At 48.5% G+C, this 25,962-nt stretch overlaps 1 protein-coding gene across 1 annotated transcript in view; it reads right to left on the bottom strand.

Annotated features, from left to right (window-relative positions):
• Positions 1 to 25,962, bottom strand: part of LOC115316492 (neuronal acetylcholine receptor subunit alpha-10) — a 686,776-nt gene that overhangs the window by 71,452 nt on the left and 589,362 nt on the right. Inside the window, exon 4 of the mRNA XM_040218145.1 lies at positions 21,938 to 22,086. Coding sequence (XP_040074079.1) covers positions 21,938 to 22,086 — 149 coding nt within the window. The remainder of the gene's footprint in view (positions 1 to 21,937; positions 22,087 to 25,962) is intronic.

The raw sequence follows: 25,962 nt of genomic DNA, 5'->3' as shown, positions 1-25,962 counted from the left end.
CTCCTTTCTTCACATCTTTGTACACAGGCGGCTGGAAGAACTAGCACCCCTATCGTAGTCCTATGTAGGACCATAGTATTTGAAAGAAAGAAAGAAAGAAAGAAAGAAAGACAAAACGAAAGAAAGAAGACTATAAAGGAAGAAAGACAGAACGAAAGAGAAAGTAAGGAATAAACAACTAAATAACTAAATAAACTACTGCATTTATTGGTGATCATGTTAATAGACATGCGAGCTTGTTTATTAGTTAAAACTGGGGACAACGGAAATAAGGAGAGAGGGCAACAAATCGCCCTAGCTGTCCCTTGTTTCCGTCGTCTCCACTTTTAGCTATGTGTACTACTTCAAGCTTAGGAGCGTGTGGGACTGCTAAGAAGCCTCTGCAATTTTGCAACCTTCTCAACTCCACTGCCTTTGGCGGGAGAGACGTCGTTGTACCCCCCCCCCCCCCCCCCCCCTTTTTCTCCCGGATCTCTTTTCTCCCTCCTTGAAGCGGGGAAAAATGTGGAACCGTTTTGATAAACGAACAAAATTGAAGGCTCATAGCACAGGGCATGCTAGGGGAACTAGTGAGGGTCCGGAGACCAAAACGAGGAGGTTGAACACACAAAAAGGCGGTCGATACCGACTAAGACGAAATCAATGAGTGATGATTTACATGACACAAAAAGCTTTGCTCTTAATTTTACGTTTATTTAATTACGAAGAGGACTCCGCCGATTTGTAGGTCTATATTACGGCTCAAGATTAATCACAATGATTCAACGGAGAGTGACGCTTCCTATAACTCCTTATAATTAACTAAGCGTTGAAGCTGAAGCCTTGGTTGCAGGAAGCTGAAATTCTCTTTCTATTTTAATTACCCAACAACTGTTAAAAACGCTTCTTGTTACTTTATGCTGCTATCTTATGAAGCCAAATTTGTCATTTTATTTTATTTTAAGTGCAATTTGAAATAAAAAAAATATATCTAATTCAAATAGACCAGCTGGCGGTCTATATTTTTCGAACTATTTACGTTATATAAAGTTGTATTTTTGATTACTGGGGTCCTCAAAGTTGCTTTTGCGCAGTTGGGAAAATCGTTGTTCCACCACCTTTCAGACGCGTTATTATTAATAATATTATTTTGACGAGAGCAAGGTAATATTTGTCCGTGTTCATGTGCGGACGTATTTTGCTAGCTCATATAAAAGTCTTAACAAAAACAAAAAGAGAGGCATTACCGTTCTTTTCTGAACACACCTTATAGTAAGTACATTCAGCCAGTTAAAACAACCTATAGTTTTTGCGTTTTTTATTTTCTCCCCGGTAAAATGAGTCGACGCGCCATCTCACATTGTTTGCTCGGCCTCGAGCGCCTCCTTTTTGCAGCGAACGCTGCATGGTAGTATTACTGAACAAAACATTTTGCCGAGAGTCACGTTGGTGCATTGAGCTAAAAACTGCCGTCATCTATCTCCTTTTCTTTTTCTTTCTTCGAAGGCAGAAGGACGTCGCTTGTAAGTTGTAACTATATTTAGCTCACTTCTCCATATGCTTCATTATACGCAGCTGTTTCTGTTGGCTGCAGCACACTGGGGACGTTAGTTTATAAGTATATAACATTCTTTATCTACTTGCTGCTATAAATAACGAGGACATCTGCTAGATTAACCTTGATACTTTTGGTATGCCGCTGTTTTCGGCGATGTGCATAGCTTCAAAATATCTCCTCCGAGGTCATATCTAGAGCGTCGTGAGCTCATTTATACTTAAGAAGAGGCACTTGAGTCGTCCCCGCAAACTGCGTTCTCCGCATTCGACCTGCACAGGCAGGCTTCAATGGCTGTGCACGATTCCAGCTCGCATATGGCGCTTTATTGAATTGAACAAGAATGCGTTACCATGTCTGTCTATATGTAGAAAATACCAACACAAAGAAAGCGACCAACATAAGAAAAATACACGGAAGTCACACGGTTACCTTTCGCCAAACTCGGCGGGCGATGTCACACCCGCTAACTTTAGCGATTTTGTGTTGGCTTAGACTTTAGGTACATATTTAACTCTGGTGTCTATTGCAATATTATCACCGCCGCAGCCCAGCTCCCTCGCGGGTGGACCTTGACTCCCATCGGCTGGCTTAGGCGATCACGGGATTATATAACAAGAGCCAATGGCGTTCACGTCGAGGGTATCGCTTTAAGTTTAAACGGTGCACCAAGATGTGGCAACCCCAATACCTATTTTATACTCCGCTTTCGCTTATGTCGGAACGCAGCTGATGCACACTCCGATGGAGCCATTCATGTATATTCAAAAGTGCATCGTAACGGCGCGCATCGTCTTTGTACGTTTCCTGTCACCGACGAATACCGACGAATTCAATCATGCGGAGTAATGGCGCCGTCATTCTGTGCATTTTCCCGTGTGTCACTGATTTAGCCCTAATGGCGAACCCCCCCCCCCTAAAAGAAAAGAAGAAACGAGCGTTGTGACGATAACATTTTTGGTGCGGCCTGATTGGCTCCACCGTATCGCAGCATCGACTGCGGTCGTACTTGAAGTAAAACAGTAAACCATCTCAACTCACTGACGTCACGCCAGTGCGGTGGCGCTGCTGTCGGTACTGCGCATGCGCAGGCGCTTCACTCCTTCCGAACTTGGTTTCTGCGCACGCGCAGTGCCCACACCTGGTGTGGCCAAAGCGGGCTTTGTTTGTAAACACTCATTTGGTGTATAGGATGACGATTTGGTCAGGTGTGATCAAACTAAAAAGTTAATGCGGTTCAATTTGCGACAGGCGCCTGTGCGCTGACGCAAATTGAAGCAGACAGTAACCAGTCGAAAATTGACTTCCGATAATGCCACTTTATGGGAAAAAGTGAGTGCGTTTTTTTCCTGGGCTCGATTATTAGAGCAAATATCCCAAATAATTCGTACGTACGAGGTAGCTTGCAACGTTTCTTAGTCAGGCAGACGAAATAATTGGTCAGTTCTGCCATTTTTTCAATTCATCGCATTAAAGACGGTGTTAAAACGGCTTTGTACAGGCATTTAAGTGCACTGTCGGACACTGTTGACAGGAACAGGATGACGGCGCTATTCAGCATGGGGGATATACGTGCCATCCTCTATACGTTTGTATGCAGATGACTGTGTTGTCTATCGTGCTGTAAGTGTTCCTGGCAACTGTATGGCCCTAGAGTTGGATTTTGATAGCATAGCAAGCTGGTGCCACACATGGGGATGAAATTGAGTGTAGCGAAATGTCCTCCAGTGAGGTTCACCACAAGAGAGAAACTCTCTCATTACCACATACCACGTTAATAACCTAGATGTGGGCACGTAACATATTTGACTGTACGTTTATCACACAATCTTTCTTGGAACCATAACATAGATTACATGACAGCTAAGGCAAACCGAGTGTTAGGGCTCATCAAACGTAATTTTAGAGACTCCACGACGTCCACGTGAAGTAAAAAAAAAAAACACCTGTACCTCACTAACATCAGGTTGATCCTAGAACATGCTTCCGAACACTGGAATTCCCATCAGCAGTACCTGATTAACAGCAAATAAGGGACTCAAAATAGATCTGCCAGGTTTGTTCTAAATTCCTACAGCTGGTCTCAAAGCTTGGCTGATTTGAAAGACGAGCTTCAAACTCAAGGTCAAACTCTTTATTTCTCTCCATTTGGAGAGGGGAGACAGAGAAAAAAGCAACTCAGTTGTTGCTTGACCAGCCTCTGCCTACCCACAGCAGCGAAAGAGGACAGCATGTACATACACATGCTTTTAGAGCGCAGCTCTTAGGGGCCCGTTTCCAGCCTGAGCGGCGTCGGCGTCGGCGTAACCAAGGGGGGGGGGGTCACGTGACCCCCCCCCCCCCCCCGAGGTCACGTGACCCCCCAGGTTGACCCCCCTCCCACGAGATCACGTGACCCCCACGGGGTCACGTGACTACCCGCAGGTGACGTGATCCCCCTCAGTACCCTTCCCTACTCCTCAAGAGCTGCGCTCCAATTCGGCATTACAGGGATTTGTAAACGCCTTTCATTTTTTTCACCATCACACTTATAGCACAAAAATAAACATTATTAGATGGGGGAGGGGGGAAGGGGGAAAAATAATCGATTTAGCCAAGTTTACAAGTTCCAGGGGCGCTCTCTCACAAACATGGAACGTACATTTTTTATGGTTTCATTCAAAACTTTTACATTCAACTCACTCAGGCGATTTAAAAAAAAACGAGGTACTATATATTTTAATGTCTGATTTCCGTAGTTCGTTCTGGAGTGCGGCACTAACCATGCGTCTGCAGACCTGGGTTCATAGGTAACCTCCCTCATCCTAAGGTTGAAAATAGACATTAATATATTTTCTTTTTGGCAAAAAAATCTTTTCAATGCAAGAAAAAGTTTATAATAATACTGATTAAGAATCTGTACAATATTCAATTTAATAAATAATGAACTAGTATGACTATTATACTCAGTATTACATATAATAGGAACCGCTTTTTTTGTAGAGTATGCAGCAGTTTTATGCTTGTAGTGGTCGTATTGTCACGGGTGGTGACCAAAAGAAACAATAAATACACAGAAAGAAATAGACGTTTAATGTGGCGAACTTGTGCCAAAAATAAAAGGAAATAGAAAAATAACAACAGAGCGTCGCGGGCGTCGAAGGCGGCGAAGCAGCAAGGTCGAACGCTGAGGCGAAACTGACTCGACAAGGTCGCGGGCGCCCTCTTATCTAGAGTGCGTCGCTATCTCGAAGATTCGGCGAAAGCGGCTCGAGCGTCGCGTGATCGGGCGAGAATGAACACGCACTTTCTAGAAAACAAAAGCAGGAATAAATGACAGAAGTTACATGCGGTACATGAATAAACGAGAACTTTCTGGAGGTCCGTGACTGAGCGTTGCTTTCTCAGCCCTGGGCGCGGCATTATCCCCCCTTTAAAAGTGCATCGTCCCGATGCAGCACAAAAACGGAAAACAAAAAAACAAAAGGACAGCAGAATTGCTAGCCGGAGTTCACAGTCCACAGTTCACTCGTCGACGAGAGTGGAGAGTCCTATCGTTCGTAATACGGCTTCAGCCGGACGACGTGCACTACCTCGGGTCGCGGCTGACGTCTTGCAGATGGGCGGGTTCCGTCGGGAAGGACTTCGTAGTTTAAGTCCCCGAGACGGCGAAGCACCTTGTAGGGTCCAAAGTAGCGCTTGAGAAGCTTCTCGCTGAGACCGCGGCGCCGTATTGGTGTCCACACCCATACCCGGTCTCCGGGTTGATAGTGGGCGTCACGCCGGCGAAGATTGTATCGGCCGGCGTCGACATGTTGCTGGTCTTGAATTCGTAGTCTTGCCAGTTGGCGGACCTCTTCTGCCCGTTGAGCAACCACCTGGGCGTCATCGCTTCCGTCGTCGACTGGATCGTGCGGCAACATAGAGTCTAGCATAGTCGTCACCTTCCGGCCATACACCAGCTGGAAGGGCGTCACTCTTGTGGTCTCTTGTACGGCCGTATTGTAGGCAAATGTGACGTATGGCAATACCTCGTCCCATGTCTTGTGCTCCACGTCGACGTACATGGAGATCATGTCGGCGATGGTCTTGTTTAGCCGCTCCGTCAACCCGTTTGTCTGCGGATGGTATGCAGTTGTCCGACGGTGGTCCGTCTGGCTTAGACGAAGGATCTCCTGGGTTAACTGCGCCATGAACGATGACCCTCGGTCTGTGATCAGGACTTCGGGGGCGCCATGCCGGAGGACGATGGACTCGATGAAGAACTTCGCGACTTCGACAGCAGTCCCCGAAGGAAGGGCTTTCGCCTCGGCGTAACGCGTAAGATAATCTGTGGCGACGATTATCCAGCGGTTTCCCAGGGTCGACGGTGGAAAAGGGCCCAGCAAATCCATTCCAATTTGCTGGAACGGTTTGGTTGGAGGGGGAATCGGCTGAAGACGACCTGCTGGCTTTGACGGCGGTTTCTTGCGTCGCTGGCACTCATGGCACGATCGCGTGTAGAGATGGACGGTTTTCGGCAGCTTGGGCCAGTAGTATTTTTCACGTATTCGGGCTAGTGTTCGGCTGTAACCGAGGTGTCCTGAAGTTGGGTCGTCGTGGCAGGCTTGAAGAATCTCTTCTCGAAGGCTGGTGGGGACTACCAGAAGCCACGACGAATTACTGGTTCCAAAATTTTTCTTATAAAGTACACCTCTTCGAATAGCGAAGGTCGGCAGGACTCGTGAAAAGACACGAGAAACGGTACTTCCTCGTCCTTCTAGATGCTCAATCAGGGCGCGGAGCTCCGGATCATCTCGTTGAAGTCCTGCCATGTCGTTGGTATCCACGGCACCTAGGAAACACTCGTCATCATCCACGTCGGTACAGTCTGGCGTTTCGACGGGGGCTCTGGACAAGCAGTCGGCGTCGCTATGTTTCCGTCCTGACTTGTAGACTACGGTCATGTCAAATTCTTGCAGTCGAAGACTCCATCGAGCCAGGCGTCCTGAAGGGTCTTTGAGGTTTGCAAGCCAACAGAGCGAGTGGTGGTCTGTGACCACCCGGAACGGGTTCCCGTATATGTACGGACGAAACTTTGTGATCGCCCATACAACCGCGAGACATTCTTTTTCCGTCGTGGAGTAATTTTTCTCCGCTTTTGACAGTGTCCGACTTGCGTAGGCAATAACTCGCTCCGTGCCTTCCTGTAGCTGTACCAATACCGCACCAAGGCCGGAGTTACTTGCGTCCGTGTGAATTTCGGTTTCGGCGTGCTGGTCGAAATGTCCGAGGATCGGAGGTGTCTGAAGTCTTTGTTTCAGTTCGTCGAACGCCCGTTTTTGTTCTTCTGCCCAGTGAAACTTCACGGCGTCTTTCGTAAGATGTGTGAGGGGCGCCGAAATTTTTGCGAAATCTTGAACGAAGCGCCTGTAGTACGCGCACAGCCCCAGGAATCTGCGGATGGCCTTCTTGTCCGATGGTCGAGGGAATTCGGCTACGGCGGATGTCTTCGCGGGGTCAGGGCGTACTCCTTCGCTACTAACGACATGACCAAGGAACTTAAGTTCGGCGTAGGCGAAGCGGCACTTCGTTGGCTTGAGTGTGAGCCCTGCGGTCTTGATGGCTTGGAGGACGGCCCTAAGCCGTTTCAAGTGCTCGTCGACGTCGTGCGAAAAAACGACGACGTCATCCAGGTAAACGAGGCAGCTCTGCCACTTCAGTCCCGTTAGTACAGTATCCATGACCCGCTGGAAAGTCGCCGGCGCCGTACAGAGTCCGAAGGGCATCACCTTGAACTCGTAAAGTCCATCGGGCGTGACAAAGGCAGTCTTCTCGCGGTCCCGTTCATCGACCTCAATCTGCCAGTAGCCACTCTTCAAGTCCATCGACGAAAAGTACCGGGTGTGGCGTAAACGGTCGAGGGTGTCATCTATGCGGGGAAGCGGATAGACATCTTTCTTTGTAACAGCGTTCAGCCGCCTGTAGTCCACGCAGAACCTAAGGGTTCCGTCTTTCTTCTTCACCAGCACGACTGGAGAGGCCCACGGACTGCTTGAAGGCTGAATAATATCGTCGTCGAGCATTTCTTGAACTTGTTTCTGGATGGTTTCCCTCTCCTTCACCGAAACTCGGTACGGCGACTGATGAATAGGGGGCACGTCATCGTCAGTAACAATTCGATGCTTCGCAACCGCTGTTTGGCGTAGCCTTGACGATGTGGCGAAGCACTCACTGAACTCAGCGAGAACGTCAGTCAGCTGTCGTCGTTGTGGGCCTGGGAGGGATGGGTCGATGTCGAGCTTTGACGGCGTGGTTCCCTTGTGGTGCGTCGGAGAGGCCTCTTCTGAGATCACGGCGATGGCGGCCGAGTCCTGAATTTCCTCGACGTAGCCCACAGCTGTACCCTTTGTAAGGTGCTGCGACTCTTGCCGGAAGTTGGTGACAAGGGCTACGGTACGCCCGTCCTGGAGCTCGGTTACGCCTCTTGCAATACCAATCCCTCGTCCAAGGAGAAGTTGGACGCTTCCTTCCAACAGTGCTATCCCGCAGGTGGCTTCGTCGGTCCCGACGGGGACAAAGACACTGGACAGCGGCGGCAGGTTTACGTGGCTGGTAAGGACTCGCACTGCAGCTAACTTCGCTTTGGGATCTTCCGCCGAGAAAACAGGTTTCCGAAGCGTCAGCTTGTTCTCCCCAAGGTCGATGATGGCGCCGTATTCACACAAAAAGTCCATTCCGAGAATGACGTCTCTCGAACAGTCTTGCAGAACGACGAACTTGACAGGGCAGGTTTCACCATGGATCTCAACGCGAGCAGTGCACCTGCCGACAGGCGTGATGAGGTGTCCGCCGGCGGTTCGTATCTGTGGTCCATCCCACGACGTCGTAACTTTCCGAAGGCGACGAGAGAGTCTCCCACTCAAAACGGAGTAATACGCTCCGGTGTCGACGAGTGCTGTCGCGTCGTGGCCGTCGATGATAACGTTGAGGTTGTTCGACACTGTTACAGAAACGTCGTTTCGGGGCGTTGCGGCGTTAGAGTGGGAGAGCTCCGACGATCTTGGAGGATCTTGGCATCGTTCGTCTTCGGCAACACCACCTCCCGGCATTGCCGCGCCTAGTTTTCCCGACGGGACGCAATGGGTGACAGGCTGTCTCGGCGAGACCGGCGGAAGGGCGATGGCGAGCGTCGGGGAGATGGCGAACGGAATACTCGGCGGGGAGACGACTCAGGAGTTGAAGAGCGGCGGAGGTAGTCCTCGATGTCCCGAGGTCGCTCTCCAAGACGTGGTCGAGGGTCGTTGGGCGCGAACCCTCGTAGGCCGAGCTGGCGGTAGGGGCATCGTCGGTAGATATGGTCGGCTTCCCCGCAGTGGTAGCACAACGGGCGTCGATCAGCCGTCCTCCACACGTCGGTCTTCCTTGGTGCAACTTGTTCTGGACGAACGTGTGCCCGATCTTCCTGGCGTCGGGAATGCTGCGGCTCTGGAAGCACACGTCCGGGAGGCGCCATGTACGGACGCGGTGCTGATGGTGCTCGGCGGAGCATTTCGGCGTAGCTTACGGCTGGCTCCTGCTGTGCTGCTGCGGTGACGGCAACCTCGGGATGGAAAGCTCGGTGAACTTCCTCTCGGACGACGTCGGCGAGTGAGAGTGAGGCTGGGCGATCTGCAGCAGGTAGAATCTTCCGGAGCTCTTCCCGGACGATATCCCGGACGATATCCCGAAGGCTGTCGACACCGGTGGTGCTCAGGTCCGGAAGTGTAGCTGCGACGGTTGGAGAAGTAGGCGCGCCGGCGAGTCGGTGGTAGTGGCTTGCTCGGGCCGTCAGTGCGCGCTCGATGTTCGTGGCTTCACTCACAAATGCATCGACGGTCGTCGGGGGATTGCGAACCAGGCCTCCAAAAATTTCTGCCTTGACGCCTCGCATGAGGATTCGCAGTTTCTTTTCCTCAGCGGCCTCCAGGTCTGCTCGGGCACTTAGACGCAGAACATCCTCTACAAAGCTGGTCAGGCTTTCATTGGGGCCCTGCACCCTTGTTTGAAGCAGGTCCTCTGCTCGCTGGCGACGATGGTGGTTAATGAATGTTCGTTTGAGTTCGGCGACGCAGGACTCCCATGTGGGGAAGGAGGCTTTGTGGTTTTCAAACCAGTGCCTCGCAGTGCCTTCAAGCGAGAAGTAAAGGTTGTGGAGGCACTGCTCAGTCGTCCATCCGTTGTGGCGGGCTACACGTTCGTAGTGTCGCAGCCAGTCTTCGATGTCTTCGTGGATCTCCCCGTGGAAAGGCGTCGGAGTCCGGGGTGCGACGGGCAGGACGACGACGCTGGCGGTGGACCGGTTCTGCGACGACTGGCTGTCCATCGTTGGTCTCGTTGGCTGCTTAGTCTTGGGCGGCAGAGGTCCGAATTCCGGGTGTAGGCCTTGGGTGCGACGACTGAACCGGATCTCGGAAGTGCTTTCGTTGGTTCTTCGTGGACTAGGCGTCGGACTTGGACTGCAGGCCCTCGGAGGGGTACGCGGCAGGGGCATGCGGTACCCCGCACCTCCACCAAAATGTCACGGGTGGTGACCAAAAGAAACAATAAATACACAGAAAGAAATAGACGTTTAATGTGGCGAACTTGTGCCAAAAATAAAAGGAAATAGAAAAATAACAACAGAGCGTCGCGGGCGTCGAAGGCGGCGAAGCAGCAAGGTCGAACGCTGAGGCGAAACTGACTCGACAAGGTCGCGGGCGGCCTCTTATCTAGAGTGCGTCGCTATCTCGAAGATTCGGCGAAAGCGGCTCGAGCGTCGCGTGATCGGGCGAGAATGAACACGCACTTTCTAGAAAACAAAAGCAGGAATAAATGACAGAAGTTACATGCGGTACATGAATAAACGAGAACTTTCTGGAGGTCCGTGACTGAGCGTTGCTTTCTCAGCCCTGGGCGCGGCAGTATTCCCACATACCGAGAAGCAATAATTATATTTTGAGTAGAAGAGGGAATTATATATAACAAGCATAACCCAAATCGGGATGATGTGGCGATATTTGTACATAATACCTACAACTCTTGATAATTTTTGACATGTCTGTTGTACAGTTTCGTCCCATGACACGTATTGATTAAATATATTTCCGAGAACTTTTACGCTTTCAACTATATCTCTGTGTTCCAAGAGAAAGAATGGACGTGTAGAAACAGTTTATATTTCGTGATTTAAATAATACGGCTTTTTTCTTACTGCCATTTATTTTTAATGAATTTGAATTTGTACAGGCATTTAACTTTTCCAAAAAAATATTTGCGGCACTTATAATCTGATCAGTATCATCACCTGAATAGAATATACTGGTATTATCAACGTAAATAATGAGACTCACATTTTGATCAATATTTACGATGTAATTTATGTATAGATTAAAAAGAAGTGGTCCCAAAATGCTCCCTTGCGGTACACCGGCAGTCTGTTTCCTAAGATCCGATTGTTTTTTTATTTATTTTAACACACTGGTACCGATAACTAAGTGGCATCCTCAGCAAACTCGCCGTCAATGCTTCTGTTTAAAACTTCTACATTAAATTCACTACGAACGTTCCGGCATCGATAAGGAGACGTATTTACTTCAGCCCCAATTTATCTCTCGCAGACGTGATCACTCAAACAATTTAGGTCTCTCTCAGCAAAAACTGAGATCTTCGAGCACTCTTTCTTTCCAAGCACTATTCAGCGCTGGAACGAACTCCCTGAAGAGCTAGTCTCAGAAAATGATGGCTCTCGTTTCTTTGATACTTTATTTAGGTTGTAGCGCCCGACGTATCTCTTTGATTTAATGCCCTCAGGGGCGCTGTGTAATACCCGAAATGAAAAATAATAAATAAATAAATAAATAAATAAAAATAAGAAAATGACATCTGGGAAACCAAGAGAGACAGGAAGAGGTACGCAGTAACAATGGGTCAGCAACTTCCTGTGCATGTATTATCAAAATAAATTGAAGGCCACATAATATATAGTCTTATATAAGTCCCGCTTCATTCCTTCTGCTCTGTGCGAAGATGATTCTTCTACGTTGAAGGCATCACCCGCACGCTCTGAATTGTTTAGAACAAGTGCCTGATAAAAACTGCGCGGCATCGGAAATAATAATTTAAAAAAGGACACCTTTCCTAGCCCACGGACTTTATTCTTTTTGTATTTCGAATGTTTTTAACCGCTCGCAGTGATGCACCCTCTACATGAAGACACTGTACATTCTTTTCGATTGCTATTTTGATTAGAATCCTCGCTTGGGTTTACACACCTGCTGTGGAACAGAAGTTTGGCCTGAAATATAGCGAAGTTAAACATAGTTCACTGATGAAGAAAAGTGCGCTAGCTAAAGCAATTACATTTTTACAATGTTATTAAAGGTACCATCGGGTTTAAATGAAATGCGAACAGTGTCGAAACTTCGAACTCACTACCGGCGCAGCTTTCACGCTTGAGTTTCGCTTGGCGAGGTTCAAGCACATTGAAGTAGGGTGCTACGGGGTTGTGCGTTCCACTTCAATGTGTTTGAACCTCGCCAAACACAACCCAAGCTTTAAAGTTGCACCGGTAGTGGGCTCGACGTTTCGGCACTGTTCGCATTTCAATTGATCTCGATGATACATACCATTAGGTACGACCCAAATAACAAAAGTCTTCCGTGTTATTTTTCGGCGAAAATACAAAATGAACGCGCGTTTTCCCACATATGAGTGCACAGGAGCACCGCAAAAGTAGACTGGTTGCTGCCTACTTCAATTTGCGTCCCGGAAGTTGCGTAGACAATAGCGCCGTTTTAACCTCTGTAGCGTACATTATAATAACTCTATGGAGAAAACTACTGCAGCAAATGGTACTTGGGGTTGGACAGGACATTTTGTGCACTTGTTTTTGAGTAAACTAATCTTTTCCGACGCCAAGCATCTTGTGACTTCACCTTTCGTGACATCCTAAAGTTTAGAGGAAACGCCCGCGGAAGTATAAGTCAAACCAACCAATGAACGATTAGACAAGTGCCTATACTACGTTTCATCTTCAGTCCAGAGCAGCCAATGCCGCGAGCTGATGGAACCAATCAAAAATTGGGTTGTGTGTATGTTTTTACAGCCTAGAACTTGGTCTGCCTCACAGGGGCGACGAGTCTCCCAGCTTTTAGACAGTGTGGTACAGCCGCTAGCCCGAGGTCTTTAACGTGCATCACGCAGTAGTGATACACGACCGCACGCCGGTACGATGCACATCCAGATCGAAACGGGCAGGGGTGGGGCTCGAACCCAGGATCCCTGGGTTCTGCAGCGCGAGCTTTCGCTCCACGTGCTCCGAGCTGGTGTGCGCTAGAGTCACTCTATATGGCAGGGTAGCTGCCAGAGTAGCGACACGACGCAAAATTGTCTAGATACACGACGTCAGAAGCGCCTATAGTGATCTCCATTTTGGGCCTGGGAGGTTTCTATGGTAACCGTACTGCTAGCGACGCCGGGCGGCAACCTTTATCTATCTGATATCTCCATTCGTTAATTAAAAAGTGGTAAAAGACCTAAAAGACGCTTTGCATGGCGGTACGGCACGGGCCTCCGGAGGAGCGGTGCCTGTTTCTTCTGCGAAATGAAACGATTTGCAGCGTGCACGGACAAGGCGAGTGGTTTTCCGCGCCGCCGTAATGGCGGCGGCTTTGTGGGACGAACGTGCCGTCCTTGTACTTTCGGACTTCGCTCCTATGGAACAAAATCCGATTACGCCGGCCACGACAGGACGATTGCCTTGGGACATGACTGCTGCTCGACTGCCCCATAGTAAGAGAATGTATGCTTAGCACCATACTTCTTCAAGACCCAATCATTCATTCAAGATGAGATTATCTCACCGACTGGCGGGGAGCGATGTCGACGACGGTATCACCCTCGTGTTGGGCGATGAACAGTCGACGGGATTAAACCAAGAAGGACAGCACGGTGGTCTACAGAGGAAGGATGGAAGGAACATACTTTATTTACAGCAGCTCATTGTCCGAGCCGCGTTTTTTGGTTTTACCGCTTCTATATGGTGTTTGTAGTCAGGTTACGAGAAATGTCCGTCCTAGCTTGCATGCTCGTTGTTGTTGCATGATGTTAATCCGAGGACATGTTCGACATGGTTTTGCAGTTGTTTCCATAAGGTAGCTTGCAGGTCCTGTGGCGGTGCTGCCCAGCTCTCCCACGTGTGGGGGATGTGGAGTGGTAGCTGAGTTTCTTCAAAAATATATGGCGAGTTCTGTGTCCTCGGGCACTCCCAGTATGTACGCCTATTATCGGGAGGTTGTGCTCCGCACACTTGACATCTGGGCAGTCCTCCGAGGTTGTGTATGTAGTGTAGCGTCATGTCACACGGGAGTGAGTTTGTTTGTGCTTGCCGTATGAACGTGGCTTGTCTGCGCGGTGTACTGTGTAGTGGAGTGGGAAATTTGCGTTGCTCCTCTCTCATCTCCTTGAGGAAGGTCCTTCGTTTTTTTCTCTGCTCCGCTCTGTCTTCTCTTGGGTCGTAGGCCTGCGGCCAACCGATTGGTACGCTCGGTTCTGTGTTATCTCGAGACAGGGCGTGCGCCCTTTCGTTCCCTTCGATTGCCTGGTGGCCTGGTACCCACTCGAGGTAGATGCGCAAGTGGGGGTGATTGGTCATGTATTGGGTGAGGAGTCCTAATATGTGTTCAGGTAAGTCGTTTTTAGCGTAAGCCCTGAGCGCGTCCTGGCTGTCCGTTCTAATCGTGAGCTCATTCGTTGTGTGTGAGTGGAGGGTTGCGGTTTCGGCGATCGCCTGTATTTCGGCTGCTGTCACCGATGGGACGTTGGCATGACGCCTGACGACGTGGCCTTTGGGACCCACCGATGCGGCGGTGGCATTACTGTTTGTGAAGCTTGCGTCCGTGTAGTAGATGTCATGGCAAGGGTCTTTTAGATGCGTCGCTCTGCTCTTTCTTCTTTCTGAGTCTACTTCTGGGTGCATATGTTTGGGGATGGGGCGTACTGTAAGATGTGGGATGGACTCCCACGGTGGTGGCCGGGTGGGGATCTCTGGGAGTCGCTCAGTTGTGTATCCAAGACTGCTCAAGATTTTCCGCCCTTGTTGGGATGTGGTCAGTCTGTGTCTCTGAGCCTCTTGTTGGATTTCGGATTTTTCCTCAAGGGTGTTGTGGATAGCTGTGGCGTTTACTAGTGCAGTTGCTGCGTACTTAGGCGTTCCTAGTTCTAGACGGTGACATTTCCGCAGCACTGCTTTAATCTTCCTCTTTTGCGTTTGGGTTAGTTGTGTGTATGGAGTACATGACTCTGGATTACGCCGTCGCTTCAACTATTTTCCTGAGTTCGTGCTCTTTCATTCCGCGATTGTAATGCGTGATACGTGCTATCATGTTGTAGATCTGATTGAGTTGTTTTACCGTCTTTGCGGTCCACTCCGCGCTTTTGCCGTCCTGTTGCCAGATAAATCCTAGTATTTTTATAGCTGGCCGACGGGGTATTAACGTGCCTCCTATCTGGAGGCTCATAAGTTTACGCTGTTCCTCTGCCATTTTCTGTCGTGTGTGGTTTATGACTACAACATATTCCGATTTGTCCGGTGAGCACTGGAGCCCTATGGCGTTTGCGTGTTCGTGGATGATGTTTAGCCCCGTTTGTATCGTTTCTTCTTGTTGTCCCGGGTTGCCTGTCGTACACCAGATGGAAATGTCATCCGCGTATATAGCGTGGTGGAGATTTGGGATGGCATTGAGTTTAGTCGGGAGGTTCTTCATTGTTATATTAAAGAGCATCGGCGATAGTATGGAGCCCTGTGGTGTTCCTCTACATGGGGGATACGGTTCAGAGGGTTGACCCTCAGGATCCAGTATTCTCACCGTTCTGTCCTTGAGGAAGTTCTTTACGTAGCTGTACATTCTATTTCCAGGGTTCGTTTCGCGAAGGTTTCTGAGGATAGCCTCGTGCGTGACGTTATCGAAGGCTCTTTTTAGGTCCACCGCAACTATGGTGCGCTGTTGAACCGTGCTGGGGTTGTCGTACACCTGTTCTTTGATCATTTTTGCTACGTCTTATGTACTGACGTGCTTTCTGAACCCCACTAGGGTGTGCGCCAGCTGATTCGTGGCTTCCAAGTGCCATTCTAGCCTGTTTAATGCCATCTTTTCCATTAGTTTCCCCATGCATGACGTCTTGAATATGGGTCGGAGGTTTGCTGGCGTGTGGGGAAGTTTGCCTGGTTTGGGAAGCATGATTACGTGCGCTTCTTTCCATTCTTCTGGTAGCTCTCCCGTCGCCCACACCTCGTTGATGTGTCGCAGGAGCTCGTCGAGCTTGTTGTCAGGGATGTTTCTGAGCATTCCGTATGTTATTTTGTCCGGCCCCGGCGCCGTGTTGCGCTTCAGCTGGAATAAGGCCGTTTGTAGTTCTGCATCGGTGAAGTCCGAGTCTATTCCTTTGATCTCTTCGCTTTCTTGCGCGGTTTGGACTTCTCGATCTAAGCGGGTTTCTGCCGTTGGTAATTGCTGTGCCATTGTCTGCGTTTCGTCTGGGTAGAATGTGTCCCTGATTTCTCCTTTGAGGTCCTTCACGGTGGCTCCTGTGCTCAGCATAAGTTTCTTGAGCGTGTTCCTGGGTTTACGGTGCCCCATGATCGCGCGTAATATGTGCCAGGCTCTGACCGTGTGTAATTGACCGTTCATGTCATCGCAGAGTTGCATCCAGTTTTGGCTGGCCAATTTTTCCGCGTATTCCTGGCTCTCCTGAGTTAAGGCCAGTATTCTCGCCTTGAGGGTTCTGTTGTTCTTTCTCTTTTTGAGGCGTTTTGTGAGGTTTCGTCGCTTGGTCCATAGAGTCATTAGGTGTTGATCGACCGTTGGGTGGTCTTCTGTGTTCGCAATGTGTTTGGTGTGACGGTTGACCGTCTCTTGGATCGCTTCTGTCCAATCTTTGCATCCGAGGTGCTTCCAATCCACCCCTTGGAGTTCCTCTCTGACCTTGTGCCATGCCGTCAGCTTCGTCGTTCTGAGACGTTCTTTCCGTCCCCTTTTCCTTGGAGTGATTTTTATTTCTATTATTTGGTGATCGCTGCCGAGCGCGTCTCCTGTGTTCTCCCGCGTCGCCCTGAGTGGGCCCTGAATCCATGTTAAGTCCGGAGAGGTGTCCGTTTGGTGCGGTCCACCAGTGCGCGTTGGCTGCGTCGTGTCATTTAGGAGGGTCATACCTTGATTGGTTGAGAAATTCTGTAACTTTCTTCCTAGTGGCGACGTGACCGTATATCCCCAGGATGGGTGTTGACAATTGAAATCCCCCAGCGTTACCACCGTGTCCTTATCTCTGTTGGGTCCTAGTTTCATGTCCAGGGGCGGGAGGCGTGCAGTAGGTTGGTTAGGTAGCCAGTAACTGTTGATTATATGTAGCCTTTGCTCTCCCAGAAGTGTGCTGGTTGCCACATGCTCCATTGTGGGTGTGTTGATTGCCGTTGTATCATACTGTATAGAGGGAAGGCCGGCATCTCGTCTCCTGATGTACGTGGCTACCATAGTAGGGGTTATCATCACGTTCTGCCCGGTAACCCGTTGATTGTGTTGGATACTCGGTTGCGTGTACATGTCGTACCCCTGTATGGCGCGAGCTCCGTTTGTTTCCTGCAGGACTATTATGTCCGGTTGTGTTCCAATTATTTGCATATGTTGCAAGAGGTGACTCCTCTTTCGTCGGAACCCTCTGCAATTCCATTGCCATATGATTATTTCGTCGTTTTTGTCTCTTGAGGTTGTTTTTGCTTGGTACGTCGTTGGTGTGCTGTTGTGTGGCGGGTTTGATTGTTGTCCCGCGTTTGTGTTATTCATTGTAATGTTGTTCCATGTTCGCGTTGACGGGTGCGGGCATAGCGGCGCGCTTGTGTGGTCTGAGTTGCTCCTGGTGGGCCGCTAGTTCTGCTTGTATTGGTGCTAGCGCCAGTTGGATCATTTGTTGGAGCATCGGGGCAAGTGCGGTTAAGATGGTGGGTATGGACTCTGCTATTATAGTGGATATCTTTTGGCGTAGTTCGGTGTAGTCATTTGTATTGGTTTGCTGGTATTCTTGCGAGGGCGGTGGGCTTGGTGCTTGTATTGTGGCGGGTTTTAGAACCGTTAGTGAGGAGGGAGAGGGTTGTGAGGCCGTGCCACTCCCTGCATGTTCGGGACCACCCGTGGGTGACTGCTACTGTTATTTTCCTGGTGGGCTCCTGTTGTTTGTCCTCCTTGGCCATGTGCTCTGGATGCATGTTTCTGGAACCACGGGTTGTGTGAGGGTTCTTGGAACCTGGTCCGTTTTTGTTGGTCGTGTTGTAGATGTTGGGGTTTTCTTTGATTTGCCCTACTGCGGCTTCTGACTCGTTTGTCGAGGGTCACATTTTGCTTGGCAGTGTTGGATCCCCTACCCCTGCTGTAGCTTCGGCTGCGGCTCCTGCCTCTGCTGAGGCTGCGCGATGGGGCATCTAGTAGCTCAAACCTGTTGCTTATTGGGATGTCCGGCCATTCCTGCGGGTTCTGCTTCGGGTTTGTGTCTGATGATGGTTTCGTGTTCAGTTGGTGGGCTCTTGCTTGACGTGCTTGACGTGCTTCGAAGCGTTCCTTTATAGCTTCCGCTACCGCCTGCTTGGCTGGGCATTGCGGGTCCGTGGCGGCGTGATCACCTTTGCAGTTGGCGCATCGCAGCTCGCAATCGTGCGGCGTCTCGTTTGGATTTTGTTGCGGCGGGAATTGTTTTCCGCATGCTGTGCAGCGTATGTAGTCATTTTTGCACGGACATACGTCCGAGTTATGTTCGAGACTGAGGCAGTGCGCACACTGCCTATTCCGTTGTCGCGGTGGGTACATGCGGTACACTCCCGAGTCGTATATGGCGTACCTTGGAAGCGACGGGCCCTTCACGGTGATGAGAATCGGTTTCGTCGTACCGAGTCGCCTGAATCCCAAGACCGTTCGGTTCTGTACTCTAAGGTTCTCCTTAATGATGTCGTCAGTTGCGTCCAGCGGGATGCCGTGAATTACTCCTCTCGCGTTTTCTGCCGCGTTCGCCAGGTATGAGCTGATGAAGTGTGTAGTGCCCACTACTTGAATTCGTTGCGTTGTCAGGATTTTTTGTACTGCCGTGGCTCTGTAACTGTCCACGATGAGGAGATTCTGCGGCGCTCGGAGTTTGAAGAAGGTGTCTGCACACTCTTGTTTGGTGAGGGCTGCCGCCATTTTGAGGGCGTTGGTTAGTGCGGCGAGGCCTATCGAGGCGAGGTGCTCGTTGTTCGTCAGCTTCAGCACAACCGTCGTCGCCTTGATCTGTCTTGGTGCCGGCGTGGCGAGTTTCCACTCCGTTGTTCGCGAAGTTGAAGAATCCTGCACGTCCATGATGAATAGGTGAGCGCTATCGGCGGTGCGGACTCTTATAGATGTGCGGGTACGCCCTGGGCCGTCCCGGGTGAAGCTCCGTTGGCGTTAGGCCTCGCTGCACAGCTGTGCAGCTGCCAGGCTTAGCTTGGTGGGCCGGTGTGGCCAGTGATCGAGGGCTGATTGCTCACCCGAAAGTGATCGTTGGGTCGGAAGTTTCAGTTTCTAGGTTGTCGATGATCTCCACTCAACTCCCTGCTGCTTTTCTGTAGATTCCGCGGGGTCGAATTGGGAATCTTCGATCTTGAATCGGGAACTTGACATGGGCTACATGTTCCACATCGCCTCGTCGTCGTCGTTTTTCACAGAGGATTGTTAACGCCATCAAAAGAGACGGACGCCGGATATGAGATGTTCTTGCCGACAGGCCAAGTGGTCGTCCGGAAGTTTACCGGCATGCAAAATGTCAATATTTTTATCTGGTGTAGCACGCATACCCGTGTTAAAGGGGCCATGAAAGGATTCTTTAACTTCTTCCTTAGCTTTAATCCTGAACTCAAAAGAGAACAGTGGAATCACGCGGTCGTGACATGCTAGGACACCGGTGCGATGACCCCAAGCTTCCACCGTGCTTTTTAAGCACACCACAGAACTTGTCATTCGCAAGGGCACTCATGTGCACTCATGTGCACTCATTGGCCACGAACGCGAATTCAAATATTCATCGACGAATTGATTGTTGACGAGCGAGTGACGCAGTTTTCGTGTCAAATGCGTGAGCTGGGGTCGGCCGACGTCATTTTGGCTTTTGTAGGCATTGCAAAGAGGGTATTTAGAACCATACACACATGATGATAGCATCATGGCACACGGACATTAATGAGTACAAAACAGGCCCAGCTACAGAAAATGAATATTACACTCGTAAAAAATAATTTTCTGTAACTTGTTATTACAAAGACGAACACACCTCTGAGATATAAATTTCATAGTGTGTGTTGATGCATTCTTATAGAGCAGGTCATTTCATATACGTCATCGGAGCAAACGACAACTTGTCACTTAAAAAAAAAAAAAAAAAAAAAAAAACACTGCGATTAAATGCAAGCTATTGCAACGAAAGGACGTTTATCAAAGTGTTCAGAACTGTCAATTCGTAAAATCGTCGATTAGTACAAAAAGTTAAAGGCCGCAGGCGCTTCCTCGCTTAAAATTGCTGTGATTATTCGGTGACCCAGGGCTGAAACAACTTCCCCTAGGCCCTACACATGACGTATATCTTTCGTTTCGATTCTCAGAAATTCCAAATTCAAAAGGAGCTAGAAAATGCGAAAATGTTATCCTAAAAGCTATATCGTAAGATCGCTGATTAGTACAAAACGTAAAGATCGCAGGAGCTTCCTCGCTAAAAGTTTGTGACTACGCGGTTACCTGGGGCTGAAACAACTTCCCCAAGGTCCAACATGCGACGCATACAATTTGCATTGATTCTCAGACATTCCAACGTTCAAACAAGGCTAGGAGTATGCGAAAATTGCATCCAAAATGTCTTATCGATCCTCGAACACATCCAGGAATACGAGCACCGCTACGACGAAATGACTGATGCTGTCGCACAGGTGCTAATATCCAGAGCGATCTTGCACAGAGAAGGTATAAAGTCACATTCTTTCAGATCTTCACGTTATACCTGCGTCAGAGAGCACGAAGAAGTCCGAAATCGTCGGCAAGCAGCGGCACATTACGACTACCGCGCACCGAACAAACTCGTATCCACCAGCTCTGGGCGCTGCCATCTTACCGGTGACATCACGGCTCTTGCGAGGTCACGTAACGAGTAGTCACTCGGTTGTTAAGGAAACCGAGCCAGCTCGTTGCTATGGTACCGCGTGTGACCAATCGCGGTGAGAGGCGGCACAGGGAAAAGCGTGGCGCTACTCTGGCAGCTACGCTGCCATATCGAGTGGCTCTAGTGTGCGCTAGACCACTCGGCCACCAATCCCCCCGGGACCAAACAGACAGCGTCAAAAGCGCACCATATTGGTGTTTATTATTATCATCATCATCGTTGTATTTTTGCACGTGTTCTATCATCGCCGAACCAATCCTAAACATAAAAAGACCTTATGAGGTATGCTTTTGACGCTGATTGTGTGGTCCCACTACCTCGTAGCGTCGGCTGCGACTGGACTTAAGCTGAAACGGAGTACCCAGAGCGCAAGTTCGTCTGCTTTTTTTGTAGAGGTTCTGGTGACGTCAGAACGACACCGAGCTCTGATTGGCTCTGATTGAAGGATAAGGGGTAGACCTCAGAGCAAGCTGCCTTGAGGTCTACCCACGATCCTTCAATTCAATTGGCAATGTTTGTTTGTTAGTTGCTATCATAGTTGATCTCTGGCTGAGAGCTAGCTAGGTTTTGTATTTTGCAATTTAAATTACGATAGCCGCCCTTCTTTTGTTTAGAATATCAAGGACGGGGGGCGCTCCTCCAAGTCTGGGCCCGGTTCATTTGAATTCATTGTACCCCGGATAATCCAACCTTGCCTGCGTTTTAGCTATGCAAACGGAATGATAGAACTTAGAAATGGCTACAGCCGCGAACTGTATGTGATTCAAACAGGCATTCTAAAGAAATATTCGCAATACAGCGGATATTGATAACTTCTAATTACAAACGTCCGTAGCCACATTGAAATGAACTGCCGTAGGGTAAAAAGAATAAAAACAAAAAAATCGGCGAATTTCTTGATAAAAAGTGGTTACTAAACTCCAATTAGGCTTGTGCTAAAAAAACAAACAAACAGCCAAATACGGTTACAGTTAGGTTATAATTATGCTCGCTAAGCATGCCACACCACGATAAAGCGCGAGGTTCCCTGGTTCCCTAATTCTAACGACAAATTAATTAGGAACGTGCGTCCAATGTTAGTTGCCGTTTTGTGGAAGGGAACATTAAAAGAAAAAGGTACGTAGTATTGACGTCAACAAACCCACGAACACAACCAGAAGGCGTCAAGAATCCCAAATACGAGACGGCCGCGATGCATTCTTGTGGATGTTTGGTACTTACAACTTGGAGCAGTTGTAGCAGGACGAGCTCCAGGTCCACTCTGAGGGGCAGCGACGAGTTGAATGAAGGCCGAACTGCGGGGTCGTAGTTGGACATGAGGTACCGCGTGAGACGGTACTCTTGTTCGTCACCCAGCCCCGGCGACGGCACTGCGGATGGAAAACAAGCGTACAATGAATTCAAACACGAATCGTCTTTACTGTGAGAAAACAAAACAAAAAAACTACAGCTGCCGAACAGCAGGCTTGAACACGATGTTGGAATTTTATGACTGCAAAGCAAATATGTACACGCTAGTAAAAAAAGGAACTAAATTTTATGATTTGTTAACATTGTTTTATACGTTACCGAAAGAAAGTAACGAAACTAATTACTCGTTACTTGCAAATAAAAGGAACGCGTTACCATTACTGATGAAAAGTAACGCACGTTACTTTTGCGTTACATTTTTAAATTAAGAATTAAGACATTTCGCTCTTTTAATGTTACAGCTATGCATAAGCTCCATATTTTAAGAAGAATTATGTACATGCAGAAACTGAACATAATTATAGTTTAACTTTTTTTCGGTTTCACCTAAATATTCACAAGAAAATCTAAAAAAGGAAAAAAAAAAACGCCCAAAACACCCAAAATGTACAGGGCTTGGCGCCTAGAAACACGAACAAATTGAAGCGTAAATTTTTCCAAGTCTCCGGGAAAAACAGTAAAAAGTAACGCAACTCTGTTACCCGTTATTCCAAGTAAGTAATGCAATTGCGTTACCCATTACCCATTTAAAAAGCAACGAGTACGTTACACGTTACCAAAAAAAAAGTAACGGCGTTACTAGCAGCGACGTTACTCATAACGTTTTACTGCGAACACTGCTTGTTACTCGCTCACGATGCCATGTACGCTGCTCGTTACTGAGATAAAAAATAATCCAGCTAATTTAGCTCAATAGTAACGAGTTATTTTCTCTTTACTCTGAATGTGCCCCTTTTCATGAACGGTAGCCGCCCTCCAATATTTTGTGTCGTTAATAACGCCTCGCTTTTTGAACGCATTCATGCGCATTCATGGGCATGGGGGGATCGTTGGACGAGCGTGTTAGCGCACCGCAGCTCGCAATACGGAGTCCGAAAGGACGCGCCGCATAACCAGGGATCTCGGCGTACAATACCCGTTCCTGCCAGTTATCATCAGGATGAGTATCATAGCGGGGGATCGGTGGCGGAGTGGGCTAGCGCACACCAGCTCGGAGTACGTGGAGCGAAAGCTCTCGCTGAAGAACCCTGGGCTCAATACCCACTCCTGCCCGTTTCGATCTGGATCAGCATCGTACCGGCGTGCGGCCGTGTATCACTACTGCGTGGTGCACGTTCAAGACCCCGGGCTAGCAGTCGTACTGCACTGGCGGAATTTCTCACCTATACAGATGAGACACCAGGCGCCCATTTAGAGCCAACTTCCCCGCTGTCTAAACATACACACAAAACTATTACTTTTACAGGCACGAATTGCCCTCGCTGCTAAATACAAATAAAAGTACGACTAGCAAACACCAGAACCTGACAAGCCTTTCAGATTTTTTGACTATCTCATAGAAAGAAGCCCGCGAAGGACTCTCCGGTTAGCGAGGCTGACAATGTGCTTCCACGAGCGACCTTTGTGTGACAACATGTTTCTCAAAAACAAGGCAACCAATGGAACGAAAATACGAAACTGATATGGCTTTGAAAACCATAAAATTTTCGTTTTTGTTTAAAAAGAATGAGGAAACCCTCGTCGTGGTCTTTTATTTGGAGATCGGACACTATAATGGGGTCATACGAATTTGCTGTACGGTGAACTCAACAAAACCTTACCTTGTACGCCTCTTTTTTTTTTTTTTTCGTTGGCGCAGCATGTACTTAGAGCCAAAATTTTATCAAAAAAAGTTTAGCGCAAAAATACACGTGACCCGATAAATTTGACGGAATATATTCTTCCAAATTCCAACTAAATTTAGCGGGAAGCGCTTCCGCTTTAAACAAAGCGGGCCACTCTCCGATAAATATAGCAAAATTTAACGGTACTCCCAAGCTCAGAGCAGCAAGCAAATAAACACCCAGCGCTCCAAACTTGCGGCAAATTTCGTTTCTCCCGAATTATCTTTAGAAATAAGGTAGGTTTAAAATTTGTTTAGCGGAACACCCATCAGTCTCAGTCAAAAAAAAAAAAAAAAAAAAGAACGGTGTAATATTACACTCTTTTGTCCAATATAATACACCCCAAAACTTCAGTTCGACGTACAGCGAACTGACGTCGATCTGAATTTACTAACTTTCACGAGAGGCTTGACTGCCGTGTAATAAGACTTATTAAAATAGGTATAAAGTACGTGCTACTGACTAAAAAAAAAAAAAAAAAAATCTAATTGGGGTTTTTTTGGCCCTACCGCAAAAACTTAGTGTTTTCTTTATGTGGTCTTTGATTTAAACTTTAGCTATTGAAAGAGCTATATCGCACCGTTATCAAGCCCCTCATAAAATGTGGGGCCGTCTGTTCGATTATAGGGCGCTGCACGTCGAACTGAAAATTGGGGGTGTATTATATGGAACAAAGGGGTGTAAGGTGATACCCCTTTTTTTTTTTTAGAGTGTTGGCGTCTACAAACTTCGTTTAAACACTCCTTGTTTTCGCACGGATACTAAAAAAAAATAAAAAGGTCCGCACTTTGTATTGAACATTATGAGATTGGAAACAGAATTTTTCTACGAACCAAAACTATTACACACAACTGAAAAATGCCCTAGACGAGGGAACACAAAGTTGTAAGCGACCACAGAAAGTCCTCGGCGACTGAGGGCAGCGGCTGTTGCGTCGTTGAAAAATGTGATTTAAGTGTTGTTAAGTGTGCTTTAAGTAAGTTGAAAGATGTGCTTTAACTTTCAATCGACGTGCTTAAGGATAGTCGCTCTTGGAGCTCAGCTTTCAGTAAAATAGTTGTAAGAGATGTGCAAAAGGCGCTTACGCGCTGCCTACCGTGCCTCATGATCGGGCTGCTGCGCTCTTTGCTGTTCTCGGGCCGCTGTGGAACTCCGGATACTCTACTCAGCAAGTGGCGCTTGCTAGTGCCACTAAATAAACTACGCTTCAGAGTAACGACACTTGCCCATATTGTGGCTTAAAATAATGGTTGCCAGTTATTTGAAGCTTTATCTGAAATCACAGGAAACGCTTTTCTTCCCTCCACAGATGTTTAAACAGTTCGCGACAGAGCAAAGCAATATCACATGACCTTCCTAACTCTGAATCTAATGCCGAGGAAGTCGCACTTTTGAATCATGACGATCGGCAGTTGCGTCTGCTCTGCATACTATCCAAAATGGCGGCGCCCACGACAAAATCGGAGAACGGAGTGCCGATACTCTACGCGCAGCTCATTTAGTGGCTCTAGCGCCTGCCATTCAAGCTCCATAGGCGGAGAGCAAATTATAGACGCGCCGGAGAATGTAGAACCCTGAACCGCCGCGGCGAGAGAGGGAGGGAAAGAGAAAAGGAGCATTGTGCGTTTCGGCGCCGTCTTGCCATGGAGGACGTGTTGTGAGGGTGGCGCCAGCGATTGAGAGCGAGAGTGATAGGGCAGCGGCGCTATCGCTTTGTTCCCACAATCAAATTTTTTTTTATTTGTTTTTATTTTGCGTACGAACGCTATTAGATTTTGTTGAAAAGGGGCACGCACAGCTTCGGCTGTGAAAAGGGAACCAGCACGACCCCGTCACACAGCTGCTCGTCGACAGCGCAGCGGCGACAGGGCTTCCTCGTTAAAGCTCGGTTCGCCGAACGGCAAGTCGCTGTGCAAGGAAGCCGTCATGAAGAGGCTCGAGGCTGGATCACACTTTTGCGACCGACTCCGACCGACTCCGACACAACCTTTTTTAAGCCGCTTACGGCCACCATTGCTGCTGCGCGGCCCTTCGTAAGCAGTCATAAGCGGCTTAAAAACCGGTTGTGTTGGAGTCAGACGTACTCAATCGCAAAACTGGGGACCATCCTTC

Source organism: Ixodes scapularis, unplaced genomic scaffold, assembly GCF_016920785.2.
Source record: "Ixodes scapularis isolate PalLabHiFi unplaced genomic scaffold, ASM1692078v2 PGA_scaffold0__279_contigs__length_252992795, whole genome shotgun sequence".
Lineage (NCBI taxonomy): Eukaryota > Metazoa > Arthropoda > Arachnida > Ixodida > Ixodidae > Ixodes > Ixodes scapularis.
The sequence above is the reverse complement of the archived record's forward strand: the minus strand, read 5'-3'. Positions and strand labels throughout refer to the sequence as shown.